This window comes from Mixophyes fleayi, chromosome 10 (genome assembly GCF_038048845.1).
Source record: "Mixophyes fleayi isolate aMixFle1 chromosome 10, aMixFle1.hap1, whole genome shotgun sequence".
In the NCBI taxonomy this organism is placed as follows: Eukaryota; Metazoa; Chordata; class Amphibia; order Anura; family Limnodynastidae; genus Mixophyes; species Mixophyes fleayi.
In genome coordinates, this window is record NC_134411.1 from 28,538,306 (window position 1) to 28,565,955 (window position 27,650).

The 27,650-nt window shown below is 38.8% G+C and overlaps 1 protein-coding gene and 1 long non-coding RNA gene across 3 annotated transcripts in view; one reads left to right on the top strand and one right to left on the bottom strand.

Annotated features, from left to right (window-relative positions):
• The window catches only part of LOC142103911 (uncharacterized), a 280,023-nt gene that overhangs the window by 237,051 nt on the left and 15,322 nt on the right, over positions 1–27,650 (bottom strand). The gene's annotated exons all lie outside the window — the stretch shown is intronic.
• Positions 12,640–17,388, top strand: FGF19 (fibroblast growth factor 19). The gene is made up of 3 exons (XM_075188492.1): positions 12,640–12,874; positions 13,384–13,487; positions 17,098–17,388. The coding sequence occupies exons 1-3, from the start codon at positions 12,640–12,642 to the stop codon at positions 17,386–17,388; spliced, it is 630 nt and encodes a 209-aa protein (XP_075044593.1).

Sequence of the window (27,650 nt, forward strand, 5' to 3'; positions counted from 1 at the left end):
CTGGGGGGTTGTGTAACTTTTTTTATTTCTTATTAAAACTGTATGTTGTTTAAACACTATTGTATGTGGAATATTTGTGAATAAAACAAGCAGAAGCTAATAAACCTATATGACTTATGTAGTTTTCTTTACAATTCAAATCTAATCTTTTTGTATTATTAAAAAACTGTATTTTTTTTAAGTAAGATGATTGCTATTGATGGAAAATGTTAATACGTGTTTTAATCACTGTTGCCATTAAAGCGGACCTGTCAGGACATTTTGAAAAATCTAACTTTATGGTTAAATCTAACTGCAATGTACATTTATGCTAATAACAAACATACCGTTCATGAGAAAAATCAGTGATAGAACTAGGCTACTCCCTCTCTCTGTGTTATAGATTGGCTGCTGGTGCAGGTAGATGTTTTGGTCACACTGAGCTCATGTGATGGTTCAGAGCCAATGTACTGAAAGCTGGCAGAGTGATGATGTCACAGAATGTTTCTCAGGAGCACAGTGAGCATGCTCCTGCCAGTACATGGCTGCTCACTCCTACTAATACCAGGGGCGATTTAGGCCCCGCCCCCTTTTTGACATCTGAGGCTGCCGGCGGCTGCACACTATGTGCAGTTCCGTTCAGCCGTGACAGGTAGGGACAGTGTGCTGCCCGGATGCTCTGATTGTGTTTAAAACACAATCAGAGCGGCCGGGCAGCACATTGTCCCTGCCTGTCACTGTCGAACGGAACTGCACATAGTGTGCAGCCACCGGCAGCAAGCCCCTGCAAGGGGGGGCGATCGCCCCGATAAACCTCCCCCCCCTCTCCCGGAATCGCCACTGACTAATACTCACAAATATTCATTTACCCAAAATAATGCTAACACCATGCTGGCATGCAATAAGGTCACTATAAAATAAACTATACAGCTGTAATACACATTAAATGTAAACATATATTTTGTTATGTGTTGTCTGTTAAGATATATGTTTAAATTACAGTTATGTTTTTGCACAAGCTTCCTAATAATACATATTACACAATAATATATCTATAGATTTCTGGTATCAGGACTCGCAAAACATGACATTAGGAGATGATTCCATTAACCCTGTAACTTTCGGCAGCTTGGAAGATCTGTTTTCGCTTCTCACCTTTCCATAACTTTCAGCAGTTTTGATATTGGTGGAAATGTCTCAATTCCCAGACCCACTGAGGCCTAACTGAATGTGGGAGCGGTTTTATAAAATGTGGGTTTGATATAACAGTTCAGGGGGAATTTTGGGTGACTCGTGGGTGGCACATACTGTGTAAATGTAAAGAGGTATTTGTCCAGTCAGGTGTAAATAAAAATGCTTACTATAAGGTTGTATGTGTAGATTGCTGGAAGAGCATACTCTCCCGAAATGTTCGGGAGACACCCAGATTCTGGGAGTGCACACTCCTGGATTCCTACCTCTTTCCTAGTGCAGTGGGCAGGATGGTGTTTAGAGGACGTGACTAGTGGCATTGTGCAGGGCCATGATGTAGGGATTTCATCATCACGCACCCCCATAGCTGACCCCAGGAGCTCCTCTGTAATGTCTGAAGTATACTGTTTTACATTGTACAATATATAATATAGGAGAAAATGTATTAACTGCCTGGAACAAACTCTGTCACTAATCGGTTTGCCTTCATTTGTAAGTTCTAATTAGTGCTAATAAGGTCGCTTGATCTGCCAAGTAAGACTGTTTTATGTAACCTTTGCCCTTACTAAATCCAGCTCACTCTGATCAGGATGAGTCTATAGCTCTGCCGTTGGCTCCACAAAACAACATGATATACAAAAATAACGTCACATGGAAAAAGCAAGTAATGTGCACCCTACTAACCAGAAATAATCCTCTATTTGCTTTATATACATTTTAGCTTTCTGCATATAATTTTTATTTCTTTGATGTTTAAATTTCTCATGAGGCTAAGCAAAAACTATTTTGTCTATTGTAAGTATACATTGGTAACAGGTACGTATGATGCAATCCTATAGATTCTATGGTAATTAAAAATCATAATAGAAATTATTGCAATTTAAAATATTTGAAAATACGGTACCGGGAGCCAATTCTATGGGGGGAATTCAATTGGCCGCGTTACTGCAAAACTACGGAAATTTTAACGCAGATTTCTGCTTGCGGCTCTGAGCCATGGGCAAAGATTACTGTACTAACGGTAGTAATGCGCACAATTAACGTTACTTTCGGCAGTAAAGCAGCCAAATGTCTTTACCATGTTTGCTAACTTCTGCAATGTTACAAAAGCATTTTTCATTGACTTTTCATTGACTGAGGTTTAAATTTTAATTATGTGTTTCTTATATACTCCATTGCTTAGTTAATGACCATTAACTCGCAAAAATACTGAATTATGTGTTGCAAAATATTAAACATAGCATTACATTTTCAAAATGTTGGGCTTGATTCATTAAGGATCTTAACTTGAGAAACTTCTTATTTAAGTCTCCTGGACAAAACCATGTTACAATGCAAGGGATGAAAATTAGTATTCTGTTTTGCACATAAGTTAAAAACTGACTGTTTTTTCATGTAGCACACAAATATCAACTTTAAATTTCAGTGTACAAATAAGCTATCATGTATTTGTGTGCTAAGTTTCTCAAGTTAGGATCCTTAATGAATCAGGCCCGTTGTCCATATAATGCATTTGATCTAAGTATGTATAACATAATACTTTTTTATTTTCAGACAGATTATCACAGCCTTTATTCAGCACAGACTAAGACAGTAGAACTGATATAACTTAACATATTTAACTATGTATCAGTTTCAAATGATTCAACAGATGTCTGTTTTGAAATGTGTTTCAATATTTTAATGTATAGATCTACGTTAAAGGGGAAGTTCAACTTTAGATATGTTTGAAATAAAAGATTCTTGAACTTTGAAATATAATCTAATACAAAACATGCATATTTTTGTTATTACATTTATAGGTGTGATTTTCCGTTTGTAATAGCGTGCAGTACCTGCTTTCAGCCTGCAGATGTCATTGTTGCCATTGATGGCTATAGAAAGAATATGGCTAAGCGGTAGATCTCTGTCACTCACCGGACCGTGAGTGCCTCTTCTCGGACATTTAGGAACCGTGGCCGTCCTCCATCCTGAGGGTCTGCGCATGCGCAGCCCTTTCCTATACTTCAGTGTATGTCCCTTTAACTCAATTGGCAGATCAGGCAACACTCCCTATATTAAGCACCTGTGGTCAACACCACGTTGCCTGATCTTGGAGTCTCATTCCCTATGAGTCTCTGAAGGTGTTCCTGTATTCCTCGTGTTTTCAGCGCTGCTGATTCCTGTGGTTTCCAAACCACTTCTACCCCTGTGGTTTCCAAACCACTTCTACTACTGTGGTCCCCATACCACTTCTACCATCAACTGTATCATCGTGACTGTTTGCTGATTCCTATCCGCTGCCTCCGTGCGCTACAGTCTTCCAAACCACTTCACCGCTATTCCATATCATTGTGACTGTTTGCTGATTCCTATCCGCTGCCTCCGTGCACTACAGTCCTCTAGTCCACATCACGCTATTGTATTTCTCTGTGACTGTTTGCTAGTTCCTACCCGCTGCCTCCGTGCACTCCAGCCTTTACTTTACATCCACTCACCTGTTCCTCATCAAGTCCGTGAGCTGATTCCTATCCGCTGCCTCCGTGCACTACAGCTTCCAGCCTACAACTCGCCTGTGTTCATTATCGTGACTGTTAGCTGATGTCTATCCGCTGCTTCCGTGCACTACAGCCTCCAGCCTACAACTCGCCTGTGTTCATCATCGTGACTGTTAGCTGATGTCTATCCGCTGCTTCCGTGCACTACAGCCTCCAGCCTACAACTCGCCTGTGTTCATCATCGTGACAAGTTAGCTGATTCCTATCCGCTGCCCCTGTGCACTGCAGTCTCTCCTCAGCTCTCCTGTGTTTCCTCGAGACTGCTGCTCTCATTGCCATTCGCTACTCTCCGTGATCAACAGCTCCTGGCCTACTCTGCTCTCCCGTGTTCCATCGCTACTGACACCTATTGGTTGCTACTGGTTACCTCCGGGTACCGCAGAGTCCTGCTGCTGCTGACCGCGCTATCACCCATCTTCTGCTGACCCGCTCTCCACGTCTTCACGTGTCCCGCTGGTCTACCCTCCTGTCAGCATTGGATTTATATCTCATCAACTACTCCTCTGCTGGATCATCTCCACTCTCCTGGGTCCTCCTTGAGTCCAGTTCCACGTGTTACTGATTCCTGTGGATTCGTGTCCCTGTTGGTCTACTTATCTGTGCGCTGCACCTACTAGACCGCTGCCTCATCTATTCTGGGACTTCTCATCCAGCCGGCCTCCTGCCGCTCAGGTATCGCTGCACTCCTATCTGACTGCCTGCTTCTGAACCACGGTATGCATACCTTTCATTGACTGTGCTGGTGTATTGCATACCTTGCTGGACTGTGTTGGTTCTCCTCTGGAGTCTGCTATCCGCTGAGTCTATTGCCATCATTGACTGTGTTAACTTGTGCTGGACTACTTCAAGAGACTTTCTATATTTGCAGATCTGTTCAGTCATTTATATATATTGTGCATGTTACTGTGGATCGTGTATAAGGTGCCTGTGTATATCCTGTGTTGCAGTCTCTCCCCGTGCACCTCCTCACATATATATTCAGTGGTACAACTTGCTAGTAGCAGACCACTGATCCCTGTTTCCGGTATCACCTGTTCCAGTATCCTCTCACATAGCAGTGGTACAACTTGCTATCGCAGACCACTGACTCCCCGGATACCTCCACTTGGATTCCATTCCTTCACTCAGACAGCGGTACCACTTGCTATCCGCAGACCGCTGACTCTCATCACCTCCTCGTTTCTGTTGGACATTCCCCCTCATTATAGCAGTGGTACAACTTGCTATCGCAGACCACTGACTACCTTCATGTGTCCTTGTCCTACAGTTCCTCGTGTACTATTACCTCCATATTACCAGTGCTGCTAGTCATAGACTTTCCTGAGCATCCCATCATCTGCTGTTTCCTGTTCCGTGATCACCCAGCTACCAGAGTACCCTATTACCATCTACATTGCTCTGGTAAGCCTACCACCTGGTGATCCCTGGGTAAAGACTCCTAGTGCCCGTGACAATCTCTCTACATACAGCTGTGGACACAGTGGCTGTTTTTTCAAAAATAGTTTCAAAACAGTGATAAGTTAAAAAAAACGTACTTAATATGTCACAGGTAAAGTGTAGAATTGAGCATACCAACTATCATTTTCAATAGTAATCACTTTTTTTAAAAAAAAATTCATTAGCGTTAGGATCATGGTTTTCACTTTAGGCTGAGGTGGACAAAGTAAGGTAGCCCGTCAGTATAATCTTTCGGAGCCAGTGGGATCTTTTAAGAACTCTTTCCTAAAATGGCTATCAAAGTTAGGAGACAGCTTCTATTCTGGGGTTGAATTGGGGTAAAGGGTTAGGACCAGGTTGGTGTTACCACAGCTTTTCTAAACTCTAAGTTACACATGGGAGTGTCTTGCTTGCCTTCTAAATATGGTTTGAAGGGGCCGCAGGTGTGTTAATAAATTAAATAAGCAGCATGGTGGCACTGTGGTCAGCATTGCTGACTCACATTGATGGGTCATGGGTTTGATTCCCGATGAGTTTGCACGTACTACATGGGTTTCCTCCCAAACTCCAGAAACATACTAGTAGATTAATTGGCAGCTAAACTATAGGCTGTTTGTGTGATAGGGAATTTAAATTGTAAGCTCCAAAGAGGCAGGGACTGATGTGTATGACAAATATTCTCTGTATAATATGTGGAATATGGTGGTATTATGCAAATAATAAATAACATTATAATCTTGTTACTACACTAGGTTACACTTTTACCTCTCACCTACATCAGATTTTCAGATCGAAGCTGAAATGTCAAAGTCATATCCTAAAATGACTCTGCAAATAGCAGTAGCCTCACCTTCTCTATGACCAGTCCGTGAGCAACAAGAATGTTCTGCAAACAGCAGTTAGAGTCAACGCTCTTCAGGTCACCAAAGCTGCGTGTGTCAAGCCCTATGAATATTCATCAACATTGATTATTTTAAAAGGCTACTTCACAATGAAGCACTTTATTTTGCATTAAAATGAATCTGGTTTTTTTGCTACATTGTTGGATCAGTATCAGTTTTGGAGATTTCGATTAAAAGAATGTTTGTTTTTTTCAAATAAAATGCTGCAGAAACTGACAATTCTAAAATAAGAAAACAAAAAAGCATGAAAAGAGTTGTATATAGCATATAAAGTGGAAGAACTACAACGTAGTGTTCATGAATGCCACTGCTTGCCATGTTGGCTTTATTCATGTCACATGAGTTAATATAACGGTTTTGTTTTCAAAATCTGTAGTGTGTTACAACTGAAGGCCAGCTGCATTTAAGTTCCCAGTATGGGCGGACTGGGTGGGGGACAAGAGGGCATTTTTGAGCAAGGCTATCTGAGGCTCGAGAGACAGACAGAGGATGTCCCATTGGCATTCTGCTTGTGTTTTAAACACACGGCTGGACAGCATCCTCTGCTTGCCTCTCGGCCGAAAGCTAACGTCTGTCATACTGAGAAGACAGTTCTTAGCACACTGATTGGTGGATCACACTAACCATTAACCAATCAGAGTGATTGGAGATATCCACACACTTATTAGTGAATGGCTGCAAATATCCATAAATCAGACTACAGGAAGCTGTCAAACCTCTCCACAGAGCCACACATTGGGACCACAGAAAGGGTAAGCAATTCAATGGGGGCACCACCAGAAGTCAGGGGTTTGCGTTTTATCACCAACAGATATTTGGGAAGTGGGACTGCATTATGTTGCCACCAAAGATCTGGGGTCTGCATTTTGCACCAACAGCCATTAGGGGGTGGACTGCATTATAAAGCCACCAGTGATTTATGGTGTTATAAAGCCACCAGTGATTTTAGGGGTCTGCACTATAACACCATCAGATATTTACTTGGCCTATATTTTGAAGCCATCAGAGATTTGAGGGTCACTAATATGCATTGTGTTTGACTAGTGGTTGCAAGAATGCCTTTTGTATTAACAAATTAGTACCAAGCTTGTGGTGTTATATGGCTTAGAATGAAAGATTTCACTTTATGGGCTGTGACACAGCAGAATTACTCTACATTGTACAAACAATTATGTGTTAGGATGAGTAGGCAGGTCTGTTACAATTATAATGGTAGAGGGCAATACGTGAATATAATGAGTCATGAATCGAGAAGAATTGATTAAGATTATATATATATATATATATATATATTAGTTGTAATAAAAAAAATGAAAACTATCTTGGAGAAGCATTGTAATCTACACCTATCCGAGATCTAATAGAGAATACATTGCGGAAATTAAGACACGGCCAATCCAAGTGCACTGAGATTCACCAATGTATGTGCTTTGCACAGTTTAATAACCTCATATTTACCATTGGCCAATATAACTGGAAGAATAGTTTTTTTAACAGGGGCCATTAAAAAAACCAAATGGCATTATTATATACGCTATTGCAACAAATGAATGAATAACGGAAGGATATATATATATACGATATATACGATTATTTTACAATACAAGTAAGGGTACATTAACTATTATCGGAAATGGGTTCTAGTAAGTGACCCATTTCATTACTAACATATGGGAATAATGTGATTCGAAGTAATCAAACATTATTCCATATACCACACATGCGATTTACACTGAATTAGTATGAAGAGATCACTATACACGCTAGAAGAACCATATAACAGCGAGAATCAGTAAGCGTGGAACCATATTTAAAAATTACAATTCAATATAAATATCCAGATATATTAGGTTATGAACACAATATCATTTGAATAAAGATATAATTAGATAAAGAGGAATTGGAGTGTGTTAACATTACAATCACTAACATAGATATATTACTTAGGTGAGCAATTAAGCGGTTAATTGAGGACTATTTGAAGACTGAATATCGGCAGCACAGCATTGCTCTTGATAAAGTTCCAGGACTGAATGAAACGCGTTGAGCTATAGAGATCACTACTGTATACATTACGCTTGAGATTTTAATGCTAAATGTATTTTTGTTTTAAATTGATATTATCAGACACCGCAACAGCGGACAAGATCCGCTGCAACTGTATACAGAGACAATGAAACCACTGAATTGTTCAGTAACTGGTATTATTATTTTTATACAATAAATATTTGTTTCTAACACCAAGCCGTTTCCTTGCATGGGCAATCCAGGGTGGCTATCTCCACTTCCACAGAGGAGACACAGCCATATAATCAAATACTGAAGGGCTGCAATTCTGTAAGACAATTGTGGGCTTGAGGCCGGGAACCTAATCGAGGAGACACAGTCATATAACTATGAACTGGAGTGCTGCAGTTCTGCAGAATAACAAAACTACAGGCTTGCAATCTTACACTAAACTGTAAGTGGCTAATAGCATTCATGTACTTTTTTCACATTTGCACTTCATGAATTGGGGCTGTTGGGATTGTATCATGACATCATCATCATTTATATAGCGCCAGCAAATTCCAAAGCGCTTTACAATTGGGAACAAGCATTGATAAAACAATACTGGGTAATACATACAGACAGAGAGGTAAGAGAACCCTGCTCGCAAACTTACAATTTATGGGATAATGGGAGTTTGAAACACAACAGCACGTGCTGCATCATATTGTACATTATGGACATATCTGGAGACATCTAACATCAGAATTATTTAGAACAGAATTACCTACATTCAAGGAAGATTACCAAAGTCATTTTTACAGCAGAAAGACTTTTGTATATACTTTGTCATATCGATAAAATACATGTGTTTCAACCGACTAATGACCGACATAACGTATGTATACAAATCCTTTGCTATGTATTAGCGCAACAGCGAACACTATAACTTTATCCTTAGTAAAGCGCTGAAAGTTTGTTGTGAACTAAGCAGATAAGTATAGCAGTCACAAGAATATTCTCTCTATTGTATATTGTTTATTAATATGCACTTTGCATTGTATAAAGGTCCCTAGAATACTCTCTGTATTATATATCAGTCACTAGGGTGCACTCTGTAGTGTATATCAGCCACTAAAATGCTCTCTGTATTGTATAGTGGTCACTAGAATTCTCTATGCAATGTATATTGGTCACTAGTGTGCTCTCTATATTGTCTATTGGTCACTAGAATGCTCTCTGTATTGTATTATAGAGGTCACAAGAAATCTCAGTGTATTGTATATGTTACTAGAATGTTGTCTGTATTGCAGAGGTCCCTAGAATGTTCTGTATATTGTATACAAATCACTAGAATGCTTCTGTATTGTACAGAGGTCATTAGAATAGTCCCTGCATTGAATCAGATAAAACTGGTAGGTGCTGTATTTCCAAATAAAAAATCTAATAGGTGAATACTTCTGTGCTGTAGTCACAATACAATAGATAAAAAAATAAATACATGAATAACTGTATAAAAAATATTTAGCTCTTTGGCATAACATTTCTGCATATATTTCATTGCTATAAAACCACACTCATAAACAAACCAGGCCTGCATGTTTTCATCATGCCAATCTATCTGGTAGATTGCGCAGCTAGAAAATCCTGGGCCACTTGCGCATGTTTGCCCCACAGGTAAAGGCTGCTAGCCCTCCGTTTTCCAAAGTGACAGAATCGATTATTCTAAGCTTTAGCAAAACAGCTTTTGAAAAACTAAAGCTATAAAATACATGGGCGCTACCGCGCTATTAAGAAAACTCAGATGAAACAGGTGAATATAAATTATTTGTGATAAGACAAAGTTAGAATGTTGCATATTGCATTCCATCTCTGTCATAATTCCTGTGTTATGTTTCACTTGAGTCTACAAGTGTTATTTGTTGCATTTGTTACTTGTATTGAAGATTTGACACACATTCATTGCGGCCTTGTCTTCTTGATATATCGCTTGAGCTAGCTAAGAATTAAATGGCATTAAACACATTTTCTGTTCCTGAATATCTAAATTTATGGATTTTCTTATTTGTGATCATTTTTTTTACAATGATTTTATGCAGCAGTAGGTTACATAAGTACATCACATCACGCTCTTTATGTAAATCTTTACATCTATATTGACGTTTGTAGTGAGGAATCCACTAACATCAGTAATACTTTGTATTATTCTACTATGTTAATTATTAGATATAATTTCCCTTTTACATTTACATAGAACAAATAGATTATTCTCCCATGAGACTTCTAACTTAAAGACAAAGGGCCTGAATCATTAAGGAAAGTAAAGCAAGAAAATTAGTAACTTTGCACCTTGGCAAAACCATGTTGCATTGGAGGGGGAGGTAAATTTAAATTGTGATGGCAGACTTATAGTTGGGGTAGGGTATGTCCTAGATCAACTTAATTTTTAGTATACAAATAATGCTATCAAGTATGTGTGCTAGATGAAAAAACAGACAGTATTTAAGTTATGTACAAAATAATATACTAATTTGCACCCCATGCATTGTAACATGGTTTTTGTCCAGGTGAACCCTTACTCATTTTTTTGCTTTACTTTCCTTAATGAATCAGGCCCAAAAAGTACATGCAAAAGAGCAAAACCAAAACAGACACTCAAAGACCAAATATATTTTTCTCTGCTATCAAAATCTGCCTTTCTGTTATATGGTTATTCTTTATACTTTCAACAAGACGTACTAAAACTGTGATAGCAGCATGCCATCTAGTGGTCACTGTTAGCAAAACAAATACTTAATATAGTGAGATTATTACAGTCAAAATCATTGATTCTGTCTGTAGTATTTCTCTGACTGATCTTTTACAACAATCTGTGTATTTCTTCCAGCTCAGGTGTTATATCATGCCATCAATTATAACTTATAGCTGCTCAAATGCAAAAAAAAAAAAAAAAGCAAGTGAAATTGTTTAGTAAATATAATGAAAGAGAGAGTTTAAATACATCATTAAAAATGAATGTAATATTTGTCTGTTTAGTCCATTATGAATACAATTGCGCCATCTCATAACATAAAATGAAACATTTTTCCGTGGTATATTTTATTTGGATTTACATCAAAGGTTCAAACTAAGAGAGGAACGTTCGCTACTATGAGGAGCGATTTTGCTGACTGGGTAAGTGCCGCAAGTCTTCATCATTAAAAAAAAAAAGTAAGAAAGAAATGAGCTAATGCAATGCCAAAGTGATGAACATGTAAATGTAGCTGTTTATTATGTTATGGCTTTCCTCAGCTCTCACCTGTGACCCGGTGAAAGTTCACCTGCATTCACGAGCTAGCAGTGTTTTATACTTGTAGCTCCAGGTCACATTTATTGAGTGAAGTTTTCCCACACTGCTCTTAAAGCAGGCATCCTGACTAACATACAATTAACGTCCTTTACAAAACAAACGGTACAAAGGGGGCATGTCAAGAACATTTTTGTTCTTTTACAGTCTAGACTAGTAACCAAACAGACACTGGATATATATATATGTAGAAAATTCAGCAAATAAACAGTGTGCAATAATACTATTTATTGTTGCTGCACCATATTGGCAAGGCACGAGTGATCCTATTGCTTTCACAAACTCCATGACCCTTCCCAATGCAACAGCAGAGAAGGTCCAGTGCACCTTGACCTGTTCTGTGGTTCTACCTCTTAAGCAAATGTGACACTCACTAAAACTGCTCTACTGTTGTCAGCAAAGGTGGATCTGTGCTGTGTGAGTAACAGGTACTGTAGCTGTACTGTGAAAACTAGCTACACTGGTAAGTAGTTTTATTATAAACATGCACAGTGTATACTGGCATATATTAACCGTAGACTGATTGTGGGGGTGTATTTTCTTTATAGTCTGCCACAGGTAAAGGTAGATTGGATGTGGGGTCCTTTAGGACACGTTCACTTATCTGCAGGTATAGGCTGCTCTCCTGTGAAGGTGCATCTTAAATGTGACTGTGATTGGGATCATAGATTCTTACGTGCCGCTGAGATCACAAGGTGGGATGAATGGATGCAACCCAAACAAACAAAGCCGCCCAAAGCTTACAACAAGCTATTACAGTTCCATGACATTGTTTAGCGATATGTCAGTTATTAATATTTTTGAGAAAAAGGGGTATGTATTTTACAGCACTTCCCCCCCAAAAAATGTGCTTGCCACAAATTACAATTCACAAATATCAAATGAAATTCCTACTTGCAGAAACAGGTATAACCCACAATACCACGACTAGTTACAATGGTTTAATAAAGACTGAAAAATGATAAAAGGAAACTGAAGAGACAAATTGCACATACAATTCAGAGAATGTTCTAAGAGTGATGTAATCCTAATCAATAAAATTGTGGGCTGGTCCAGTCTTACTATGAAAATGTGCATTTTTCTTTATCTATACAGCTGATAAAGGATCTATAAAAGGCAGGGGATTGGCTTTGTATTTACTACAGCCCTGAGGCAATTAGGCAAAAAAAGCATTGCTTGTCTTAGTCTGTCTCTAGTAACTTTAGTGTCACAGTGTGTGTCTTTGAGCTCTCAAATTGCAATTTCCAACCTAGAGAAGATGTGGGGGAGATTGTCTCAGATCTTTGTCCAAGTAGCGCTGGTGAACCTGTGGCTCGTTCTAGAGGTTCACACTTTGCCACTTTCTGATGCAGGACCACATGTGCGCAATGGCTGGGGGGAGACTATAAGACTACGACGCTTGTATACATCCAGAAAGCATGGACAGGACTACTACTATCTCAGTATACATGATGACGGCAGAGTGGATGGAGAAAGACATGAGAGCTCTCACAGTAAGTGGAAAACATCCCTCTTTCATACACATACCTACTAGTTGTAACTCCTGCTGCACTCTAATCGGAATACACTCCGTTTACTGATACTGACGGCACGATTAAAATATTGTTACAAAAAGATAAGGATGAAAATTATTTTTCTAACTGACAAATGCGTAAAGTACAGAAATAAATGTTGCAAAGGGTGATAGGTGGCAGACGTTCATTGTCTAGGTGACAACCTGGTGGCTGATTGTTTCGTGTTTTGTCTTGTTAATAGCAGATCCTTTACGTTTTGTTGTTACATTATTCAAGTGCATTTTATGGACTCTTTTCCCTGTTATTACACTGGGATTACTGCCAGCTAGAGAAATATTGTAGTCAAAGAACCTTATGCATTTATAATGAGATCTTTAAACGAAAGTAATACTTATGATTACTCCACTTCTATGAATTGCCTCCAAGTTTTATAAATTAGTTCATGAATTAATTAGAATAAATTACATTTCTTTATTTTTAAAATCCAGGTTTACTTGAAATCAGAGCGGTAGCATGGGGAATAGTGGTCATTAAAGGTTATCACTCTTCGCGGTATCTCTGCATGGGGAGCGAAGGCACGCTGTATGGATCGGTAAGTTTAATACCAGTGCACACATAAAGTCATTGATGTTGTTTACCATGTATAGTAATTGACCTGAGTTACAGGGAGACGTTAAATCATGTGACAAAGACAAATGTTCACATTAAATAACACAGGACTGCTCTGTTTCTTAGGACAGAATTTCAATATCCTTTTAGGCACTTTTTGAATGAGCATCTTTAGTAAACCAACAGCAAGAATTGTAGCATTTTGCACCCTTCTGTAAATAAACACAAGTCTTTAGCTGTAGTCCAACAACACGTTTGTACAAAAACACTTCAGTACGTGACATAGACTAGTTTATTTAAGGCCAGGAATTAGAGGCATTGTACTGTGTAAGAAAGCACAGCAGCTGGGAATTACTTCTGATCCAACTCATTGTAATCAGTAACATCCTATACCACAGAGTACTTAAGGCCAATGTGGTATGACTTTACTCATATGTCTGAACCTTCTCTCCGGCACATCAGGTGTTAATGGCACTAGTCAGCAATATTCCCACAGGGAACAAAAATAAGATATAAAGATAAAGTATGCTTTAAACCACTTTACTGTTTCAACCTTCTTTTACCTTTTGCACAATCTTACACCTCGCACTCTATTTTTGGCTCAGTCAGAATGAGTGAATGAACTTTGGTTCAATGGAACATACAGCTGATAATGTCTAGGTTCCTGGATAGTGAAATAAATGCTCACTGCTAACTGACAGGATTGTTGAAAGGTGTTGTATAACAATATAAGCAGGCCCTATATTACTCAGCATGTTTCAGAGACATCCCCAAATCTACTAAAAATGCACACAATATTTTGACCCAATATTACTCAGCAACACTTATAAATTAAATGTGAATGTGGTTAAGCAGATATTATTTATTCTAAAAACGGTAGTGTGGATCTATCTCTCTCTTCCTCTCTCTTTTATTCCCTCTCTCTCTCTATACAGATAGGTCCATTTATATTTGGACACTGACACAATTATTGTTATTTTAGTTGTTCACCAAAACATATTTAAGTTACAGTTATATAATGAATATGGGCCTAAAGTGCAGACCATCAGCTTTAATTTGAGGGTATTCACATCCGAATTGGAGGAAGGGTTTAGAATTTACAGCTGTTTAATATGTAGCCCCCTCTTTTTCAAAGGGATCAAAAGTAATTGGACAAGTGACTCAAAAGTTGTTACATGGACAGCTGAGGGCAATTCTTTCGTTATTTCTTTATAAATTAAGCAGGCAAAAGGTCTGGAGTTGAAACCAAGTTTGGTATTTGTCTTTGGAAGCTGTTGCAGTGAACCTCCATTCGGTGAAAAGAGCTCTCAATGCAAATGAAACAAACCATCCTTAGGCTGCAAAAAAAGAAAAATCCATCAGAGAGATAGCAGGAACCAAGGGCAGGCTGGGCTGGGGGCAGCAGGATATATGCCCACCGGGGCGGTCCCATAATGGGCTTCCTTGGGCTGAGTCACTGTGCCACCTGTTTTTTTTTTTTCCTTTAAAATGTTCCTAATAGGCTGCTGAGTCAAGTCTTGCCCACTGCGCTAAAATTTGCCAGCCCTCCCCTGGCGGGAATCTTATGAGTGGCCAAATTAACAGTTTGGTACATTCTGAGAAAAAAATAATGCGCTGGTAAGCTCGGCAACACAAAAAGGCCTGGACATCCACAGAAGTAAAAAATGGTGGAGGATCACAGGATCCTTTACACGGTAAAGAAAAACCCCTTCACAACATCCAGCCAAGTAAAGAACACTCTCCAGGAAGTAGGTATATCATTATCCAAGTCTGCCATAAAGAGAAGACTTCACAAGAGCAAACACAGAGGGTTCACCACAAGGTGCAAACCATTCGCAACCTCAAGAATCGAAGGGCAAGATTAGAACTTTGCCAAAAAACATCCCAAGCCACCCCAGTTCTGGAACAGCATTTTTTGGACGGAAGAAACTAAGACCAACCTTTACCAGAATGATGGGAAGAAAAAGGTATGGAGAAGGCTTGGAATGGCTCATGATCTGAAGCATACCACTTCATCAGTAAAATACGGTGGAGGCAGTGTCACAGCATGGGCATGCATGGCTTCCAATGAAGTATATAATGGGCAGCATGGTGGCTAAGTGGTTAGCACTTCTGCCTTACAGCACTGGGATCATGAGTTCAATTCCCGAACATGGCCTTATCTGTGAGGAGTTTGTATGTTCTCCCCATGTTTGTGTGGGATTCCTCCGGGTGCTCCGGTTTCCTCCCACACTCCAAAAAACATACTGGTAGGTTAATTGGCTGCTATCAAATTGACCCTATTCTGTGTGTATGTTAGGGAATTTAGACTGTAAGCCCCAATGGGGCAGGGACTGATGTGAGTGAGTTCTCAGTACAGCGCTGCGGAATTAATGACACTATATAAATAAATCATGATGATGATATACTGTCTGCTCAGATGCAACAAAGTTCAGCAAAGTTGATTGGATGGTCCCTTACAGTACAGATGGACAATGACCAAAAACATACTGTGAAAGCACCCCAGGAGTTTTTTAAGGCAAAGAAATGGAATATTCTCCAAGGGCTGCATCAGTCTCCTAATCTCAACCCAATTGAACATGCATTTCACTTGCTAAAAACAAAACTAAAGGCAGAAAGACCCACGAACAAACAACTACTGGAGACAGCTGCAGTAAAGGCCTGGCAAAGCATAACAAAGGAGGAAAACAAGCATTTGGTGATGTCCATGGATTCCAAATTTCAGACAGTCATTGCCTGCAAAGGATTCACAACAAAGTATTAAAAGATAACATTTTATTTATGATTATGTTAATTTGTCCAATTACATTTGAGTCCCTGGAAATAGGAGACTGTGTATAAACACGGTTGCGATTCCTAAATGTTTCATACAATATTTTTATACAACCCTTGAATTATAGCTGTAAGTCTGCACTTCAGTTGCATCTCCATTGTTTACTTTCAAACCCATTGTAGTGGTGTACAGAGCAAAAATTATGGAAATTATGTCACTGTCCAACTAGTTCTGGAAGCTGTATATGTGTGTGTATATGAATATATGCAAAAGATGGATAAAAATGTGCATTTGCCCAAACACAAATTAACTGCAAGTAATTTTTCTCCAGTTTCTGAATAAGGGCCGAAATAATTTAATCCACCAGATGTTATACAGCCGAATGTTTCATTTCCGGTGTCTGCCTATTTATATTGCTAATTGATATCTGTGTACCTGTGAACATTACTGGCCTGATTCATTTAACGAATGTAAAGAAAAAAAAGGAGTAACTTTGCACCTGGGCAAAACCATGCTGCATTGGAGGGGGAGTTAATTTTAAAATGTAGGGACAGATTTATAGTTGGGGTAAGGCATGTCCTAGATCAGCTCTAAATTTCAGTGTAACAATAAAGCTATCAAGTATTTGTGTGCTACATAAAAAAACAGCCAGTATTTTCCTGATGTGCAAAATAATAAACCATGCATCCCTTGCATTGTAACATGGTTTATCCAGGAGCAAAGTTACCACTTTTTTTGCTTTACTTTCCATTATGAATCAGGCTTTAGATGTTTAAATTATCACGGTCTGTGAGTTCTAATAAATATTTTCACTTTATAGTACAATTATTCTCCAGAAGAATGCTCTTTCAAAGAGGAACTCCTCGAAGATGGATATAATATGTATAAATCTCCAAAATACGGGATGGCGGTCTCCCTCAGCAAAGACAAACAAAGGCAGCAATCAAAAGGAAAAGGCTATCCGCCACTGTCCCACTTTCTACCTATGATCAACAGGGCACCTTTGATTATTAGCCAATCCCTAGAGGATGAAGAAAAACAAAATGGTCAGAACGTTGACAGTATGGACCCTTATGGTCTTGTAGCCCGCCTGATGTTTCGCTCAAAATAAAAACAGAGACAATTGTGGATGAGACCAATGAAAATATGAAAAAGTGGTATGATCCATGAGAAGTGCACAAGACTGCTAGTGAAGGAAAACATCAAACTGAAGCCACCAGATCTTACATCACGAAGTCCATGTTACCACCACATTTTCAGGAAAAGGTGAAAAGAAAACACAACACAATGCAATGCATGTGTGGCATACTCCAGCAGTCATGTTATAATGCAAAGTGTAATATAAATTGAAATGAACAGAAAAAGGATTCTAATATAATTTCAGCACCTTGTGAAAGTAGTGCTCAACCATTATATTTTTTTATCTGGAACCCAAAGTGAAAGAGTCAACATGCCATTGTTCTGGGAATCTAAATGAGGCATTTCCCATAAGAACGTACTGCATATCTGATAATCGAGGAACTCCAAAAACAGATTCTGAGGCCTAATTTGGGGTCCCAGAGTGCACACTCCTATGCCTTAGGATTCACCAGCTGACTTTCAGTATCATATGACACGACCTAAAGTTGCATCATTCATACCCTTCAGTGACTTGCTGTTGAATATGTCTCTCAAATGTTACACTACCCAGAGAAAAACCACCACACTGTAATATTCAATAATGTCTCATAAAAACCCCTTAAATTCTATTCATAAGAGATTGCAATGTATCTTGTACAGGATTCATTTGGGTGGTTTCTATAATTGGCATTGGTCTAAGGGCCACTGGTCTGTATAGACTTTTCATGATTTGTGTATATTATAAATTTATGATTGTATACCAAGTCATACAAAAGAAAAGTATGCATAGTAACCAACTCCAACTGTCTGTAATTTCCAGGAGCAATCACCAATCTTTCCTTGGAAATCGCTACTTGACAATACTGACCAACTGTACCGCACAATCTCTCGCTGTGCATGAGATGCAAATCTCTCCATTTTGATTCTTTGAGGTTTAGAAGTCAATATTTATTAAACATGTGGATTTAAGATTAAGATAACCAATGTATAGCCATGTCTAGTGAACATATAATATTGGTGGTATAACGGGGGCTGAAGTGAGCCAAGCACCAAATGTCCCTTTCAATTCAAATATGGCCAACTATGAATATGTCATACAATGGTTTTCTCAAAGTTCAGGGCCGTGGATGGACATGTTTAGCCTATGGGCTGCCAGGCCTATATCCTTGGCCAAGAACCAAAGGCAATATATATTATATTATACTATACTATATATACCCTGCAAATTTCCAAACGTTTCAAAATTATCATACAATCAAATTAATGTGCCAATGAAACAAGCAAATGCCAACAACTACCATAAAATAAATATATCATTAAAAAAAAAACATTTGCTTACAACTATTGTATAGATAATTAAGATGTATGATGATATTTGTCGGTAAGAATTATCTGTATAAAAGGGACAGGTTCCTAATTTTGTTACTACATGAAATGGCTATTACTATAGCAAAGAAAAAAAGGCATTTAAGAGGCATTAAAGGAACTGAAGCGTGTATTAATGTGATAAGTTTTGTAACCAAAATGAGTTGTATTTTTTATTGTTGCATCACATAGTGAGTGTTCTTTTCACTAAGCACTTGTTCTAAATGCACTATTTATATTTAATTTATTGTATGCAAACATTTGTTTTTTTTACTATATTTATATACTATATTTATGTATACATTTGCTTTAGTTTTCTAAATCCATTTATAATTGTTAATTGCTTTGTTGTATGCTCGTCTTTGTATTATTTTATAAATAAACTGCCATGTGTCTATGAAATGTGTGTGAGAAGTTAATCTAACAAGGCAAAAATAATCCATCCCTGAAAATCCATGGAGATACTCAAAGGACCTCTTACTAAATTGTATTTGTCTAAGCTAGCGTTGGACGATAGCCTGCCAATCCTTCACCCCATCAGAACGGGGGCGAGCAGAGTGCACATGCAGCCCTCCAACTCTTGGGCCTGATTCATTAACAAACTTAAATTATGTCTTCACCATGTTTGCTAACTTCTAAAATGTTACAAAAGCATTTTTCATTGACTTTTCATTGACTGAGGTTTCAATTTTAATTATGTGTTTCTTATATACTCCATTGCTTAGTTAATGACCATTAACTCGCAAAAATACTGCATTATGTGTTGCAAAATATTAAACATAGCATTACATTTTCAAAATGTTGGGCCTGATTCATTAAGGATCTTAACTTGAGAAACTTCTTATTTAAGTCTCCTGGACAAAACCATGTAACAATGCAAGGGGTGAAAATTAGTTTTCTGTTTTGCACATAAGTTAAATACAGACTGTTTTTTCATGTAGCACACAAATATCAACTTTAAATTTCAGTGTACAAATAAGCTATCAAGTATTGTGTGCTACATGAAAAAACTGGCCTTGGCTATCAGTTCCATCCAGGCCACTTATTTGAAGAGGCAATAAGCAGTATGCCATCAATATCTGGAGCCAGGCACTCTATTTCAGAAAATGTGAAATATAAGAAAATGAGCTGGTCATGTGTAAAAAAGTATTTACCAAAGGGAGCATGATATGTTACTATATATACAAAGTTGTGTATTAATGAGCTGATAAATACCCAATAAATTACTAGGAAGTTATATGTGAACCTTGTTTTTCACACTTCTGCAGCAAGTGCTATCAGTGATATCATAGCAGCTCAAAAGATTCAGATGTTTTACCTGTATCATATCCCATTAGAACACTGTCTTAAAGATGTAGAAGACGATTGACTGTCTGTAATTGAGTGGGGATGTAATACTTTTAATTTTTAACAGACCAGCAGGGTTAAATTAAGACGGACCTATGTATTTCACCTACACAGTTCATATCTGAAGGGATGAATCTGGGAGTTCACCACACATATATATTACTGTCTAGCAAATGGGGAAATGGATTTTTCGACTGAAACTCAACACCAGGAAACACAAGCATGGATTTAAACATTGTATAACAAGCCATACAGGCAACTAGTGTAAAACTGAGCTAGGCCTACATACAACCCACACCAGATACCAACAGAGCAACATGGTCTAAGAGGACAGCTACTATACTAAGGGGCAGGCTGGGCTAATGGGCAATCTGCCCCCTATGCTGGTCCCATAGTGGGCTAACTTGGGCTGTGTCACTGGGCTTCCTTTTCCATTAAAATAGGCTGCTGAGTCGGGTCATGCCCCCCGGGCTAAACTTTACCAGCCGTCCCCTGACTATACCCATATGCTATAGATCCCCAAATAACCCACATTATTCCCAGACCAAACTGCTGTTACTCATAGCAGAAAGTGCTACCTGACAGGGGCTGAGTATTGTGCCCACTACCAACTCTGTCCATGGCTCCCACTCTCAGCACTCCCAACATGCAGTTATTGGCATACATTGTAGCTGCATTTAGTAGTTCTTCCTTCAGTAGTTATATCTGATCCCCACTGTGACAATACTGTCTCCTAAAATGCCTAAAACACAATTTTCCTAGTCTCTGCTCTGTAATCTGTCTCTGTAATGAATCTCTAGGTAAGTAGAAACTGGAATGGAGGAGAGAGGATAATTGTGCACATGGCCTAACTCTCCAAAGGATTATTTCCCCGCAACTACAGCAAATTATACCATGTCTAAAGTTCTACACCAATACACTAAACCCTACTGCGGAAGGCTGTTCAGTGAACTTACGAATAACCATCACCACCATTAATTTATATAGCACAACTGATTCTGAAACGCGGTACAGAGAACTCATTCACATCAGTCCCTGCCCCAAATAACATTATCTGGAATAAGGTAATCTAAAAGAGATGGGTTTCCAGAGAGTGTCTAAAGATTTGAAGGATGTGGAAAAGCCTGATTGGGCACAATAGGGAATTCCATAAGTGGGGAGCAGCACAGGAGAAGTCTTGTAGGCGGGAGTGAGAGGTGGCTACCAGAGACCAGACAAGGCGCAGGTCAGAGGTTGATCTAAGAGGACGGAAGGGAGAGTATTTTGATATGAGATTTGAGATGTATGCAGGGGTAGTGTTGTTGTGGGCTTTATAGGTAAGGGTGAGTAATTTGAATTGGATTCTTGAGGAGACAGGGAGCCAGTGTAGGGATTTGCAAAGTGGTGCAACAGATGTGAATAGGTGAGAGAGGAAGATCAGTCTTGCAGAAGCATTTAGGATGGATTGAAGTAGAGATACCTGGCATCAAAAATGATAGATAGCAGGAATACTACAGCTTTCTCAAGAGTTTATTCATCTTTTTCCCAATCTGCATCCATTTGCAATTTTGCAGACACACCTTCACTGTACTCAGCCTATGTTAGTACGCCCTGGACGTAAACTAGCATTGTACTCGCTCTGGATCAGCGTCCTTATGAGCATCTGTTTATAGTGTAGAATATGAAAGGTTTCCAGGGCCTCACATGCATTCTTTGAGCCCCCCACCCAAAGAGTTAAATATTAAATTTGGATACTATTTACTACTGTTCCACCTTATTAAAGACTTACCTCCACCCCAGCTCTCTGCTTATAATTTTATAAAACTCTTTTCTTTACCAGTATACGAGTGGCAGAAACTGTAAGCACCAGGTCCTAGGTCTGAAATACAGGGGCATGCAACGTGCTTTCATCTCTACTCCTCGCTACTTGGACCTCCACTCTGTACTTTCTAAATCTCCCTTGAACTCCCTTCCCCATCTCTTATTTAAAAGTTTCTCACTTCTTGCAGCTGTTAAACAAAAATCGTCACACTGAGCCGCACTGGATTTTCCTTTATATCCCTTTAAAGCATCACTAAACCAACAATTTAGAATGTTCAGCGACGAACTATGAAGGTAAAAGATATTTTTCAATGTCAACCTGAAATTCCATAGCAGCTCTGTTATCCTCCTACTACATTACAGACTACATCATTAAGACAGTGTCATCATGGAATCTAATACAGTTTAAAAAAAAGCTCAGGCTGCAGTCACTTGAGCAGCTGTGACATCACAGGCTCTGCCCCAAAGTATAAATCAAGTTAATCCACACAGTATATATCTGCAATGGAAGCTTCTTAGTCAATGTCTCCGTGTTTAGTTAGAGAAGCAACTCCCTCCTAATGCCTCAGAGGGGTGAAAAGAAGTATTATTGACATATTTAATTTGAATATATGTACTCAGTTTATTTTTTGTATATTATTCAGCTCAGTAATACAGCCTTTGTTATATAGTAATGCCAAATATTTGCTTTACTTGTTTTTTAAACATTCATTCTCCAATATTGTGCTTACAGAACTTGTGTGATTTTCAGAAAATAAGTTTATTAATCGTCATCATCATCAACATATATTTATATAGCGCCAGCAAATTCTGTAGTGCTTTACAATTAGGAACAAACAGTAATAAAGCAATACTGGGTAATACATACAGACAGAGAGGTAAGAAGGCCTTGCTCACAAGCTTACAATCTATGAGGCATTTTTGCCTAAGTGTGTTTTGTTACAGTGACATGAAGTACTGTATTTCATACATAGGAATTACTGATCTATTTGCTATGCAGGATTGTATTAGGATAGCTGCTTATACCACATGTCACCATTCAGCCTACTGATCCATTTGCTAATAATGGCACTGGAAGACAACTACACAAATCACTGTTTGCACTTCTGCAAACTAAGACACATTTAGGCAAATCACATTAACAAGTGGGAAAAATGCTACAGAAATCCCAAGTTATTTTATAATCTCTATCAAACATGTCCGTTGCTGTGTGCACGTGTGTCATAAACAGGTAGGTATGTAAAATTATCTCCAAAAGGTCAATCGAACAGTCTATCCATTTTGCACTGCGTTACATTATCTGGGACATTATAAAATACTTACAAGCAGAGAAAATCTGACAGTGTTCAGACACGCAGCATTATTGCTTCTTCCAACAGGGAAAAAGGCCATTTTTGTGCGGTAACCTTTTGTAAACAGCTACCTGAATTACTTATATTGCTGTTTACTTCAAAGCAGAAATGTCTCGTAACTTTCACAAGATGGTACTGACTGAGATCAAAGACAGGATAATGATGATTGTGCTGCTTTCTGCATTACCTCTAATCATGTGCAATTGATTACAAAGCAATCTTGACTTGCTGCCTGTTAAGACTTTGACCTCTGTACAGATTCATCAATTGCCTATACCAGTAAGAAACAGGTACCATCATCCCCAAGAAGCCATCGCAGGATGTTTGATATGAGATGAAAATATAATAGAAAACTTGTCTTCTGAGTAGACTTTGTGAAACATAGTATTTTATAAAGTTAGAAAAGAACAATTACAAATAAAAGAGAAATAATTTATTTTTTATTCCCGGAGGTTGGGTTTTTAAATAAATTTACATACATAAGTTTATGTGCTGATAGCCACTCCCCCTTTAAAATGGCAGTTCTATATCAGTGACCCGCTAGCTCATACTTGCCCACTCTCCCGGAACGTCTGGGAGATTCCCAAATTCCGGGTAGGTCCCAGACTCCCGGTAGAGCAAGCTATTCTCCCGAATTGAGGCTCACATCCTGCCCACTTCACAAGGAAATGGGCAGGATGTGAGCCTCAATGGCGTGATTCACGTTGAATTGTGTTAAATATCAATATTGTCGCATGAGGTGGGGCCAAAATTTGAACGCGCCATGCCCCCTTACAAGAAATGAAAGCCGGTAAGAATGCGCTAGCTCCATTACTGCAGGTTAGCCTCTTAATTATGGGAAACGTAACATGATTCCTCACATGACAGCTACATCAGATCTGGCCCCGATTCCACAGTTCAGACTGAGTTATGGAGATGGAATCACCCAAATATTAGTGCACATTCCTGTATCTGCCACTCATAAATCCTTTTTGCATACTGATTTGGCATTCGCTTCCCAAATATTCCCTCCTGACATATTCTTTGCTATTTACCCTCCCAACACTCCATCTGATCATTTTCCCCTGGAGATCTCTTCAGTGGGACAGCAGGTGTCTTGATCTCTGTGTTGTATTATTATTATTATTATTATTATTGTCTTTTATTTGTAAAGTGCTGACATATTACGCAGCGTTATATAGTGAGGGGATCATGACACAAACAAATGACATACAATGACACAAAATAGAAGGTAAATATGCCCAAATAAGCATTCAATCTAAGAGGCGTAGGGAAGACTTGATATATAAGGTAGTGGAAAAACAGTTGTAGCTGGTGGTGGGGAAAGTGGGTGTAGCCAGGACTGTAACTAGGGCAGTGCGAGAGGGGCGATCGCCCAGGGCGCAATGCCGAAGGGGGGTGCAATTTATGAATATTTTAGGTTAATTTGGTTAAAATAAAAGGCTAGTGGGGCGGCAGTTTTCATTCTCACCCTGGGTGCTAAAATGTTAAGTTACGGCTCTGGGTGTGGCTACTGTAAGGCAGAAGCATTATCAGCCACCAATAATAAAGCAGCCATTAGCGACTAGCATTTCTGTGCAGCTAGTGGTGGTGTGGTATCATTGTAGAAATATTAAAACAGTCAGCTGCTGGTAAACATGACTGTCCTTCAACATTTATTTTAACTGAATCCCCTTCCTCTTCCGGTTCTAGAAAAGGCCCACTGCATGGCACACTTGTAGCTAGCTGCCAGCTTGGAATAGCTGTATGATAAGTAAAAATGAGCGGAGATCCCCGCACAGTCTTATCGTGTAACACTTCACTTTGAATAGATTTCTCCCTCTAAAATGTCAACTTTAGTCCTTACAATTATACTCAATGAGGTCACATATTATACCGTAGGGTATAATGGCCTAAGTCCCTGTTATTGTTCTTGGACACAGACACACTCCAGTGGATAGACACCTTCACACACTTAAGAATTCAAATTGATAGAGATGTCCCCCAATTCCCCGCATTGCATCTGAACCTCATGGTGTTTAAAGAGCAGCTGACTCCTCGACTAAGATGTATTGATTACATTCACTGCAAGATGTGACTGGTGTCATCGACAAATCAAACGCCAGCTGACAAGCATAATAAACTGTATTGCGAACAGTAAGTTAGGCCAAGACAGTCAATGGAGGCTCATCTAGATAAAACAAAGCCTCAACTGATAGTACAACTATGACAGCTTAATTGGTGATGATGCCCTTCAAACGCTGACATAATTTCTCAGGGTGCCAGGTGGTCTTCTGCTGGAGCGAAAATTTGAGCTGGTGTTTGATCTTGCAGCGAGTGCAATCTACACATCAATTTTCTGCACAGACCTGATTACAGGATTATACTTTTGCGGGACGCCCTTCTGTCTTTTTTCTTTTGCCTTAGACCATTATGGGAAGGTTCGATTTACTAAAATGTAAACATTTGCCAAAATTTATATTTATATTTCAAAACTCTCCTGTCTATATTATGAAACTCCCCTATCTGGATCTTCCTGTTCTCCCCGCCATCGGACAGCCATGGAACTATGGGTAAAACTACTACTGTAGGGTCTTTTGAGGCACTTGGTCACTTTTTATTTTGTGGGGCTGTGGCCAGATTTGATATAAGTTTACCTACATTTGCAAATATCAAGGCCTTGCAGGAAGCCACACACATGCTGGAACCCTCTATGTCCCCTGAAACCTGGCCTGTCTTAGCTCCCTTGTGGGTGGCATTTACATCTGCCACATTTTATGTAAATACCTGAACCTTAGCTGGGGGTTAATGTATAGAATTATATATGATATAATGGTACTGGTGCAACACACACATTTTCTGCCCTATTCCATCCCCAACTTTTTTATTTTATTTCTTCCCCTTTCCTTTGTTACCCATTTCCTTTCTGCTACGTCTTATCTGCTTGATCTATAAAAAAAATAAAAATAAATGGGGAGGCAGGGAATAGGCAATAAAGAAAACATTTTTCTTAACAGGATAAAAATTGTGGGGCATATGTATCAATGAGTGCCTGCAAAATCAGGTGTTCAATGGTAATAGGGCTTGTTACTGCATTGCCCAAGGACTACCGTGGGCCACCTGGCGGTGGTAAGATTTGCCATCTTTCGCCACAAGAATTATTCTGTAATCGCCATCTCATTTAAAAAAATGCTTTATTCTTTGTTATTACTTCTATGTTTATCAATTAAATCAGTTAACTAATAGCATAAACATCTACAGTTTTAAATGCAAATTAAATTAAAATTAAATGAAAAGATTAAATTAAAAAAACCTGAATTTTTTTATTACATTAAAACACGATTAGAGCATGAAAAGGACAAGCATATTTAACAGACATACACGCATGAAAATATCCTTTTAACATACATTAACCACTAGTCACTACAAAGCCAATGTTATCATTTGTAATTTATGAGGGCTGTCTTAAGAAAGGTGGGAAACGCAGGTACAAACTCAGGTAATTGCAAGTTGCCAGAAATGTACTTCAAAAACTAATTGCTAAACTAGTACCCTCTGGTCTCAGTACTCACTCTTCAAAGCCCTAAGAGTTAGATGTCACTTCTGGCTGTGTAATCTTTAAGAAGTTATCCAGGTGACTTCACAAATACCTGCTGTTAATGCCATTGTCAGCCAACCCTTCAGCCTGACAATGCATTGCATAGTTATTCCAGATTAAGGAAGCAGCTGAGCCTTTAAGACATCCATCCGCTAAACGTGTAGCTCTGAGGCCGGCACAAGATGAAACGCACGGATATATGATCCTGAAACGTGAGGAAGCCATTGTGGGAGAGTTCAGTTAAATGAAAGGCATCACATCTTCTGAAGAGTCACTGCACAATATGTAGCAGCTTTTCATTGCCACAGCCCTGCATACTCTAGCCTTCTAAACATGCACTGAAAACCAATGCCTCTGTAAAAGACAAAAGCTTGTACTTTGTTCTTGCTTTTCACAGAGCATTCAAAGTGTTCTCAGAGCTTCGGTGCAGTACAGTGTGCGGTGTACTTACTGGGCAATCATATAGAATGCCATTATACTGCACCAAGTGTTACTGTTCATCAACACTACAGAAAACGTTGAAACTATTGCAAAGTTAATGTTTGTCAGAAAGTGTATCTCTCTACAGTTCTATTCAATTACATTATTTCTTTGACTATCAGCATTAAAGGGCATTTAGCAGGCTATAAAAACACTATTGAACGCTGATTTCACCGCCCGTGTGTGCAAGCCTGAAAAGTCACATCATTTTATGAAGATAATTCATTTATTATCAAAAAGCACAAAAACTGCCAACGTTTGATGTACAAGGACGGCTACATTAGCAGTAATGGTTCAACATCATAGGAAGTTTCCTTACTGATTATACACTAC